This window comes from Rhododendron vialii, chromosome 9a, assembly GCF_030253575.1.
Source record: "Rhododendron vialii isolate Sample 1 chromosome 9a, ASM3025357v1".
In the NCBI taxonomy this organism is placed as follows: domain Eukaryota; kingdom Viridiplantae; phylum Streptophyta; class Magnoliopsida; order Ericales; family Ericaceae; genus Rhododendron; species Rhododendron vialii.
The window spans coordinates 1,147,487-1,159,054 of NC_080565.1; the positions used below are offsets into that span (position 1 = coordinate 1,147,487).

Consider the following 11,568-nt stretch of genomic DNA (forward strand, 5'->3'; position numbering starts at 1 on the left):
ATTTTTATTACTATTAATCCTAAATGAATTCTACATAATTTCTGTCCGGCTATTTTCTTGTATGATTCATCACTAGTTAGATCTAATAGTACGTTGTCAGTCTCATTAACTAGACATATAGATTCTTCTCTATAATGCTGGTAGAGCTGGGTCTTGCTAAGTAAATGATTTTTTCCATACAAAATTTCTGGGTTAATGACTTCAAATTTATTAGTTCTAAAAGCTTCTACTTGACTGTCAATGTCTATAACTGTTTCTAATCTTATTTGATTTTCCATCTTTCTACCTATAAGCTTTTGAAGTAAACTGCCACTAACTCTGTCACTATTTTTACTAGTACTAGCCATTTATCTACATGTTGTTGACCACGCCTTTTTAGTTCTAATGTTATCAGAAATTTTTAACTGACTAAGTTTACTTAACAGTTCGTGTTCTAATTTTTAGGGGCAACGCTAATTGGTTTATTTTCAAGATGTGTTATTCTTTTTTCTAGATCTAAAACCTGTTCTGTTATATTATCTAACTTGTTGCTTATTATGATTAAAAATTCAAGTATATTGTGTTATTCTGCTTACAAGTTATCTGATTGGACTTGCTTCCTCGTACGTAGCAAATCCTTCTGGTTCGTGCTTGTCTGTTAAACTAGAAGTTCCCGATATAGCTCTTAAATAATTATTATCTATTCTACTCATAAACTTAACTCTGTGCTAATTTTTTAACCTGCGATATTAACTCTTTTAACTCTTCTTAGAGTGCCATTGATTTTTCTATAAGCTATTTAGTCTCTTGTTCTATGTCCTTGGGTTGTCTAGTATCTAGCCTACTAGTTAACTCTTGTATCTCTTGCTAAATAGGTAATTTATCATGAACTCTATTCTGATTACTTTCTATTTTACTAAGTCTCTTGATAATATTTGACTGAGATTCTTGTATATAATCTAAGTTCTGAACTATCTTTCCTCTGAATAGTTTCTTATCTAAATTATCAAGTCTATTGTTGACCTGACTAAACTGCTCTAAATTTTTTTCATTAAAATCTGCAAATTGCTTACTCATAAACAACTAGCTTAAACAATTAAAACAAAACTACTAACTAAATATTATGCTTTCTCAAGATTGTGAAGTTGACTTAACTAACTTTCTACAGGCTTTGATACCAAATTGACGGGAGGTGCGGAAATAAAGAAGCTTGGGGATGCTTAAAGGTATTCAAAGAAACTTAAAGGGCTTGTATGTAAAATTGAAGATGCTACAGGTGGAATTCTAGTAGTAGTACCAACCACACACAATCTTTTTCTTCCTTATCGTGTTTTGAGTCGTGGGTGGGTTTTCTGGTTCCTAGTTTTTCTGAATTTCCAAAGCTACAAAATGTTGAAATTTCCAAAGCTACAAAATGTTGAAATTTCCAAAGCTTCCAAATGAAGAAATTTTCACAAAATAACAGCCTGAAAAAGGAAGGAGTCTCATTCGTCTAAGCAACATGTCACTACCGTAGGACTTTTCATCCTCAATGCATTATTTGAGCCCTGCAGAAGTTTCCCAAAGGGACCACCAACCAAGGAAAAGTAATAAACTTCGAGCTTTGGTCTTTGAACCTTGTTTTTTTTTTCTTCTTGAATTGAATTCAACAAATTCATAAATTGAAACGCGTGAGTGATATTCTATTAATGAATTTGTGAATTTGTGAATTTGTGAGTGATATTCTATTAATGAAGAAATGATATTCTATTAATGAATTCGTGAGTGATATTCTATTAATGAATTTGTGAATACTGATCTTCAACGCGTGAGCTCTGCCCCGTCAATACTGATCTTATCTGTTCCATTTCTTCTTTTAATTATGGGTGAAGAGGTATATGTATCCGTGCTCAAGATGGAGTGATGGTTGAAGAAGTTTGAAGGACCATCAGAATCCCAAATGATGTTATCAAGGTTAATTACACTTCTAACACTTAACATGAATCTCAATAAATATCAAAAATTACAGACCATGATATTAAATCCTTTTTACGCATATATACTAATACACTTTCCCGTACTTAAAGTACACTGTTAGTGTCTTAACCACGATAATGTAGCATTTTTCAATAATAAAAGGTAACCCAACCACAAGGGATTGGCCTAGTGTCAAGACTTGGGACTTAGGGGTATACTCACTCCTAAGATCTCGTTCGAAACTTTCTAGGTGCTATCAACTCCTATGGAGCCAGTCCATATGGAGTTTTGCTCCAGCTTTAATTGGGCAATTGGGCTCCCCGCGAGTGCGAGGTGAGATTGAGCCCTAAAATTAGTTGAAGTGCGCGTAAGCTCATTCAGACGCCTAAGTTATAAAAAGATAATAATAAAAGGCAACAATTTGTTGAGGTGCGTGATTTATTGCTGATTACAACTTTGTCAAATAAAGAAAAAAAATTTGAAAACAAAAGAGCTCCTCGATTAGTGAAGGGGGGAAAATTAAGGTCCTTTAGCTAGCGACAGAACACGCATAATTATCTAATTTACTCTGATTGAAAATCCCAGCTCCCTCCAAAACGTGGGGAGTGGGGATAATTTTTTGGCAACTAAGGAAGTGTACACGCATTTGCATTGGGAGCACATAAAGATGAGGGTGCGTGCTTTCAATTGAGGAATTTTGGGCTTGTATGGTTAATTTTTTGAATAGGATAAATGAATCGGAGAGGATTGGATCGAACTAATCGACTCAGATTTTTTGAATTCGGATTGACGTAAACGAATTTGCAAAAATTGAATTTGGAGTTTTTAAAATCAAACCCGGTTCAGAATGTATCGAATCGGAATTTAATCTAGTCACTTGACAGGCTTAGCTAAGAGCAATACTACACATTCTAAACACCAAATATGAAAAAAAAAAAAAAGAGGAAAACTTTTAGTAGAACCATCTCTATCAAGATGACAGATCCAAACTATACTATCAATAGGATCAATTTTCATCTTTGACATCTTTGATAGTTTGATGTTCAAAAAACTAAAAAAGTTTGTCATTGGGATATATCAAGGAGATCACTATGAACATGAGATTTTTATGATTACAAACGATCTGTCAGATAACTCAACTCCATTTTTGGGAAATGACCGTTCAATTCTTCTCGTTAATTCACCGATGCCTTTGTAGATGACATAGAAAATGGTTTTGGATTTCTTTGCAACTGCATTCTGCGATGTTTTGCTTTGGCACTTGTGTATATTGCGGCATAAAGTAAATTGTCCGAAATCACGTATGAGTATATCATGTTCCGACTCTTCCGAGTGGCAATCAAGAGAATACTGATAAGCTCTGCGCAGAAGATTTGCACAATTATACATTTTAATCTACCGAGGATTTGATGCAAGAAATGGTGGAAATAATTTTTGGGGGCGGCTATTCGCTGCCCCGTATTTTCTCTCTTAGCCCACTACATTTTGGTAAATAGTTGTTGAAAATCATACATAACATTTCGGTAAATAGCTCTTGAAAACAAGATTATGTTTCGGTAACTACATATCGAAAATATGTTCAACCTTCAGTAAACAACTGCCGAACATACATTTTCGGTAAATAGCTGTTGAAAAAAATATTATATTTCGATAATTGTATACTGAAAATGTATCTCAATTTCGGTAACAAACTGTCGAGTATAATTGAAAATTTTTAACAGGCTAAGAGAGAAAATACGGGACTGCGAATAGTTGCCCCCTAATTTTTTAGAAGCTGCATGTGCTGAGGGTAATCAAGTCCTCTTGTTCTTTTATTTTCTAATTGGATCTTTTAATGTTCACATCGAATTAATCAGTAATAATTGATCGAATTTGGGTAATGATGAATACATCTTACTATATTTAGTTTTATGAAGTTAATATCTTTCCCTTCATGTATCTTGATCTTTTTTGTTTCCTATAGGCATTATTCAAGCTAAATTCATTTGCATATCTCTAAGTCATCATAACCCGAAACGAAAAACAATTGTCTTCATTACTAGTTGGTAAATTTTTAAGAAGAAGAAAAGCTTTGAAGAATAATAAAATGGTAAATTGTACTAAAAACTTCATTTTGTAGAAGAAATATTATTAAAAAGGTCGCAAATGTTTTATATGGTATCTACATGTGTCTTCCACTTGAAAAAATATACGTGGAAGAGGGGAAAAAAGGACAATCTTTTTTGAATGTACAATTTAATATTAAAAGATGAATTCAAAATACAAAAAAGGAGATAGATTGAATGCTAAAATTAACTTCTGAACAGTTTTTTTGAAACTCGTTACATAATCAACCTTGAATAGCTTTTTAAAACTCGTTAAATTTTCAAACTAAGCTCAAACAAGCTATTACTCTGCTCCTTCGGCTTATTTATTATTTACTATATAAGGTTAAGCTACTTGATATATTATTTGCTATATAAGGTTAAGCTACTTGAGATGGACTCTTGCTCGTGATTACCATCTTCCTTCAACTTTGCTTTTTCCGTCAAAAAATTCCACCAAAAATTAATTACAGAGACACTCTATAATATTTCGAAGTGGTTGCCGCTTCGGTTTCTACTGTCATTTCCAGCTTCCATTTCTTGTTAACAACCATGACATTATGTATAAACACGAAGAAGAAACTAGCATTCTGCTTACTTTCAGTATGGACCTCCGGCACACTAAAAATGGATCCAGGAAGAATTCAAGTAGGAGAGAGAGAGAGAGAGAGAGAGAGAGAGAGAGAGAGAGAGAGAGACCTCCATCAGCATTTCAGCTCCTAATAAATTGATAAGAGGGGGAACATTGCCATAGCAGCACCATATCAGCTGTACTAATACCGGAAAAAATAGTTGTCCTACAATCGAATGTTTCAATTATTCAGTTCGAGGAACATACACACACATATATATACACTCAATAATGAAGAAATAATCATCGTATCATATTACATCGGCACACATACTGATTGAAAACCACAAGATGCAAGTACTATATGGCTCTTCACATTTGTTGATACTCCGGGTTAAAAGCAAGTGCTTCTCTGTAAATCAACTCCCCCATCTGTTTCTCAGTCAAGGCATGATGTTCGAAGTCAAAGTTAAAAGGAGTCATGCAAATAGGCTCGTCGCTGACGTCATGGAGTGATGTCAGGTACGGATGAGCTAGAGCGTCCTCGACTGAAACCACCAAAATATAAGAAGGAATGCCTTAAGAAGCATTTATCGGCTCAAAACAGAAGAACAGTAGTAAACCGGTTCATGAACGAAATTTGTATGAAAGGTTTAACAACTTTATAATAGTGCAGTAGGGAGACTTTTCCAGGAAATCAACGAAATAAAAACTAAAGGTGCTCGGAAGCTGATAAAAATGGTCCTTTGAACTTGGGGACAGCGGGGAAGGGTTTTCTTTACTAGATTAGAAACATCACATGGTGATATATACAGACTTTTTGAGTTATTACATCTCCACCCCTTGCTCAAATTTTTACACAAAATTGAGTAAAAATATGAGTAAAAGCTTCATTTGGTATTATGTGTTCCAATGGATAAACTCAAACTCACGCACAAATATGCACAAATTTGAGTAAAAGCTTAATTAATGGCAATATTGTAAATTTAAAGGTGTGAAATTTGCCTTCAAAAATTTGAGTAAGGGTTTGAGTCTAACCAAATTTGACGAAAACTCAATTTTGGCATAGGTTTGGGTAAGGAGTGGAGGAGGGTTTTGGGTGATTTTTACTCAAATTTGAGTTAAGTCAAGATTTGAGTAAGGAGTGGAGATGCAATGCTATATGGACAATGAATCTCAGATTCACATTTCTAACAGATGGTGGGGCTTAAAAAACTCACCTGTAATTCTCTGTCTAGGATCAAAAGTTAACATCTTCTCAACAAGGTCAATAGCGGCGGGGTTCACATGTGGAAACTTTTCAGCAAATGAGTGCCGGCGGTAAGGTTGAAGTTGCCTCATGTATCTCTTTGCATTGTCGTTAAAAAACTCCAATTCAGCCTCTGATGGGGTGCCGATCAACTGCATGGGGTGGCACTTGTTCATCATCATAATTGCATGCACGCTTAACATGCATGAAAATTACCAAAAGTATGAAGGCCGTCGATCACAATTTAGCAGCTATAACATGTGCCCTAGCATCTATTTGACCTCGGCAATACAATAGCAATAACAGACTAATTTTTGCTTTCCAAGTGATAAAAGATAAACACAAAAGTCAGTTTGTGACCTTAAAGTTAGAAACATCACAGCCCAATCCCAAGAGTCAAAGAAGCAGCAGATGGAAGCAACAAACTCTTAAAACACTGAACCACATCCATAACGCAAGATTCACAACCGAGCAGTACACTAAATTAAATAAGGCGGAGAAACAAATTGACTAATAGCATGTACTCCCTCAATCCCAAAAAGTCCAATTTCAGTTCCAACTTCTTTAAAGGATATGCATTTAGTGCACTCAAATAGAAAATTAAACGACATTGATTTCCTATGATGCCCCTTTGTCTCCACTTTTTAAGTACTTGTAAGCATTTGTCAGAGATAGGTTTGGAAAGCAGGGAGATGTTGCAATATCTGGTCCATCATGGTAAACTATTTTCAGAGTTGATACAGGTCCAGATTAAGGCCCCTCTTCTTTAGGAAAATCAGCAGGTCCAGATTCTGAAATCCTAGATCCAGCCAGAAATGGGTTGGGTGACAAAAAGTAGCAAGTGAGACAAAAAGAGACATATACTAATAACATGCTCTTCATCCAAATCGAAAGACAAAGATGAGGAAGGTGACGGAGGAGGACGTCGAAGACAAAGACGAAGAATGTGGAGGAGGAGGAGGAGGAGAATAGTACCTTCTTGGGAATCATTCAGTGAAAGAAATCGTACCGTCTGGTAATCTGAGGTTGAGCAGTTAGATTCTTGAAGTCTTTGGTGCAAGGAATGAGAGACGATGTCAAGAAGATGCAAACCAGAGATGCAGAAGTGGCGTCGATAAGATGGATGCGAAATCTGATAGGGTTCAAGATTCAAACTTCTAAGGGTTTTTGACAAAGAAGCAGGGACCAGTGGCTGCTCTCTGTTTGAGTTCAAAGAAGACAAACTGCATCGGACGCTTGCAACAGAGAAGATGGCAACGAGCCAAAGAGAGAGAGAGGAAGAAAGCTTTGGCCAGGTGCTTCAGTGTACAGAGATCTATTTCCGACGTGCTGCATTTGATTTTCCTGGACTGCGGTCTTAGTGCCCTGATACCTGACATATCTGGAAAAAATCGTATATCCTTGCAATACTTCTCAAAACCAGCATCAATAATCTGCTTTTTCCAACAACTAGACTCCAAATACATATTTCAAAACATCAAAGCACATTCATAGAATACAATGCACTCTCTACGGATACCAATGCAATCTTTACACATTATCCACCGTCAAGGGCGATCATCAGCACTTTCCTTAATCATTGGGCACAATATAAAGGAAAGCCTTGTGCAGTGGTACAGTTTCTTCATTGCTACACGACAGGATCAAAACACAGACAACCTCTCTCATGTACATGGTTATATTGGAGTAACCAGATACACTCCAAAATGTTATTGGAGCCCAGCCTAATGAGGATTTGTGCACATCTAAAATGTCCTTAAGACAAGTTACGGAAAGTACAGGTGTTCCTGAAACCAATTTTTCCTCTTTTTTTTTTTTCGTTTTTTGATTGGCCCAATTTTTCCTCTTTTTGGTAAATTGGAGGCCGGAGGCTGGGGAGGGGATCTTGCCTATAGCAAGACTCAATCCCTTGAACTCCTATTGAAGAACAAGGATTGGCAACTGAACAAGGATTCGTAAAACCAAAATGCTGGAAAATAGAGAAGCAAATCAATTTTGGAATTTCAGAAGACTAGCAGTCAAGGAAATAGCAATATCAAACTGAGAACAAACTTACCTCTATAACCAAACGTAGCTGGTGCACATGATCTCTCCCAGGAAATAGAGGTTTCCGATCCATCAATTCCATGAATATGCAACCCACTGACCATACATCAATTGCCGCAGTATAATCGGATGAATTCAACAACAATTCTGGTGGCCTGTACCATCTTGTGACAACATATTCTGTCATGAAATCAGTTTCAGAAGTAACACGTGCTAGTCCAAAATCACATATTTTCAAATCACAATTGGCATTCAAGAGAAGATTGCTAGGCTTCAAGTCCCTGTGCAGAACATTTGCTGAATGTATGTACTTCAATCCTCGAAGGATCTGATACAAAAAATACTGCAAAAAAAGAAAAGGAAGTGGTGTAGATATTCAGCCTTCAGGCAAGCTAACGTGTCAATGTTAAAGACGACCCAAAATAATGTCATACATAAGAAAAAATATGGAAAGAGAGAAGAATATGCTAATGATCCATACTTTTCAAAAAGTGCTTTTGAAGGAAATATGGGAAAAACAACCTGGCAATGCTCCTCTGACAATGCTTGATTGGAACGAATGATTTGATGGAGGTCAGTGTCCATAAGCTCATATGCAATGTAAACGTCATTAAATGACTCCCTTTGAGGTGGTGGTATTATATCTCTAATTGCAACAACCTGCACAGCAAATGCAAGTGGCATAAGACCAGAAACTTGCTTCTTCGAGGTGATGAAATTCTAACAAACTACTTGTTACCATTAGATGTGAAAAGTACTGCATTTTTGTCCTTAAGACTCTTATTAGAGACTAGTATTCACATAACACACCAATTCATTTCATTCTTTCAATATGAACCAGGTAAAATGTGACACCCAATCATTCAATGCTCTAATGTTCATTCCCATGTTCTATCTAAAGCTCAATCACTCCCCACTTCCCCACAAAATTTAACACTTCTGTATTCAATATTCATTTGTTTGATTTCTACCCGGAGTTTGATTTTAATCACCAGATATGCTAACCGCTGCTCATTAATGCCACAAAATACCGAAAAGTTAGAATTCCAAAACACATCTCCCTCAACAGGAACTCACAGATTCTAATACACTTTTCAACGATATCAATGCACTTCTTGTAAATTATCCAGCTTTTAAGAGTGGTCGTTAGCATTGTTCCATATCTAGTCCCCTTCATTTCAGAGTTGCACGAATAGTAACAACTAACAAATCCTCATTAGAGTTATCATGCACATGAAATTCCCCATTCAAAATTTCAGCCGGTAACTTTAGGTGACACAAACCATACTATAAAAACCAATCACTCACATTTTCATGATCCAAGTGGCGTAGAAGCTTGATCTCCCGTAGAGTCCTCTTCGCATCAATTTTATTGTCGAAAGCATTCGCAATCTTCTTGATTGCGACATGCTCACCCGTCTCCGAATTCAAAGCCGAACTAATTCAAAATGAAACAAAATTAACAAATGCAAATTTTTTTGAACAACAAAAATGGAGAAAGATTCCTTTGTGGCGCCCCAGTCTACACAAGCTTTAGTTCGGCCCCTGCCAGCGGACGATAGGATTGGCCCAAGATTAATCGAGGCATGCACGACTTGGCCTTGACACATGACTTATCAAAAAAATGGAGGAAGATTAGCTCACGCTATTAACTCCTTAGGGGCACCCCAGTCTAGACGGGCTTTAATTGGGCCCCAGCTAGTGGACGATAGGATTGATCCAGGATTAATCAAGGCACACGTAAGTTGGCCTGGACACCCGACTTTTATTACAAAAATGGAGTAAGATTAGCCTAGCCCACGCTATCAACTACTTCGGGGCACCCCAGTCTGAACGGTCCTTAATTGGGCCCCTGCAATTGGACGATAGGATTGGCCCAGTATTAATCGGCCCAGTATTAATCGAGCCATGCGTAAGCTGGCCGGACACCTAACTAATCTAAAAAATGGAGGATGATTAGCCCACGCTATCAACACCTTTGGGGCGCCCTAGTCTACACGGGCATATATGGGCCCTGCTAGTGGACGATAGGATTGGCCAAAAATTAATCGAGGCACGCATAAGTTGGCCAGGACAACTGACTTATCAAAAACATGGAGGAAGATTAGCCAACGCTATCAACTCCTTTGGGTGCCCCAGTCCATACGGGCTTCTAATTAATTGCCCCCACTAGTGAACAGTGGGATTAATCCCAACGATCATTTGAGGTGCGCCGAAGCTGGTCGAACACCCGAGTTATCAAAAAAAATGGACGAAGATCGTAATAAAGATAATAGTACCAGACTATGCCGTAGGCGCCTTTGCCGATGGGCATGATGGGGGGTTTGTATTTGGAGGTCACTTCGAAGATGTTTCCGAATATGTTGTATTGGATGAATCTCCCGCCGTGGCTGAGCATGGCCGGGATGCTCTCGCCGCCGGCCGCCGGTTGATCCGCCGCCGCCACGGCGTCTGACATCACGGTGTCGGAGGTGTGAGCTGAGACGTCCATTTCTGAACCGTAGAAATCGCTTCTCTCTCTCTCTGTGTGTGTTGGGTTTGGGTTTTTTGGTCAACGCATCGGGATTTCGAAGTGCCGTGTGGGAGGAACTCTGTGCCTTTCCTTTTCCGTTATTGTAGTTTACTCCGAAAACCCCCTAAATGGAAAGGACAAAAAAAAACATGTTTTGGATTTTTCTCTACAAATTCAAATTGTGTTTCATTTACCTTTTTTTTTTCTTTTTCCCTTGATCTAAATATAATATTGGGAAATTATTTTCAGATTCTTTTATTTTAAAAATTACTCGCACCGTCTCAATTTTTGATAAAAAAAAAACTATTTTTTAAAATAATAAACTGTTTTATATGCAATATAAACATTAGTTGATAAATCTCAATTAAATAAACGTTTATTGATGACTCAACAAATGCAAAGGAAACAAAGCACCAGTGCTCCACTCTCCAAACGTGGATTTCTAAATTCTTCTGAAAATATTCTTTTCCAGTTTCCACTATTCAAATTAAGCAAGTATTGGTCAAGAAAAAAAAAATCTTTACTCGAAGAAGAAAAAGAGAACTATTTCCTTCCCCTGAAATTTTGAACGGCTTATTTCTTCTCCTATTTCTTCCAATTTCTTCATTTCCTTCGTATACATGTTTCATGTTTGGGGGATGAATAATAGTAGCTATGTTTTGATTCTCAAACCCTAGATAGGGTGTCCAATCATATATATAGACATTTCTTCCTATTTCTTCCAATTTCTTCATTTCCTTCTCCTATTTCTTCCAATTTCTTCATTTCCTTCTCCTATTTCTTCATTTCTTCATTTCCTTCTCCTATTTCTTCCTATTTCTTCCAATTTCTTCTCCTATTTCTTCCAATTTCTTCATTACACTTTAACTACTAATTTTTTAAAATGAAATTTACTTTTAAGAGCAAAATAAAAAAATATCAACTTTTATCCACTAATTTCACAAAATAGATACCAGATTTAAAAAAAAAAAAGCTTTTTAAAATGGACACTCATTTAGAGACAACACAAAATAAGATTTTAGACCATAAAAAAAAGGAAGGAGGGAATATTTCTTACTCGCATATGCCAAAATATCACAAAAACATTATTATTATTATTATTTTGACCAAAAAAAAAAAAACCATTATTATTAGAACACAAGAAGCTTGGAATTTCATGCATGGTTGCAAA

The 11,568-nt window shown here is 36.6% G+C and overlaps 1 protein-coding gene across 1 annotated transcript; it reads right to left on the reverse strand.

The window, feature by feature from the left end:
• Window positions 1–4,719: 4,719 nt before the first annotated feature.
• Window positions 4,720–10,492, reverse strand: LOC131301398 (mitogen-activated protein kinase homolog NTF4-like). The gene is made up of 6 exons (XM_058327692.1): window positions 10,165–10,492; window positions 9,194–9,323; window positions 8,408–8,545; window positions 7,896–8,228; window positions 5,811–5,991; window positions 4,720–5,138 (listed from the first exon to the last, which is right to left on the reverse strand). Exons 1-6 carry the CDS (start codon window positions 10,374–10,376, stop codon window positions 4,963–4,965), a joined length of 1,170 nt encoding a protein of 389 aa, XP_058183675.1. The 5' UTR covers window positions 10,377–10,492; the 3' UTR covers window positions 4,720–4,962.
• Window positions 10,493–11,568: the final 1,076 nt, after the last annotated feature.

Coding starts and splice junctions, on each gene's coding strand:
- LOC131301398 (XM_058327692.1), bottom strand. CDS start 10,376: ATGGACGTCTCAGCTCACACCTCCGACACCGTGATGTCAGACGCCGTG. Junction 5,992..7,895: donor AGCTACGTTTGGTTATAGAG/GTAAGTTTGTTC, acceptor CACCCCATGCAG/TTGATCGGCACCCCATCAGA. Junction 5,139..5,810: donor TCCTAGACAGAGAATTACAG/GTGAGTTTTTTA, acceptor TGGTGGTTTCAG/TCGAGGACGCTCTAGCTCAT.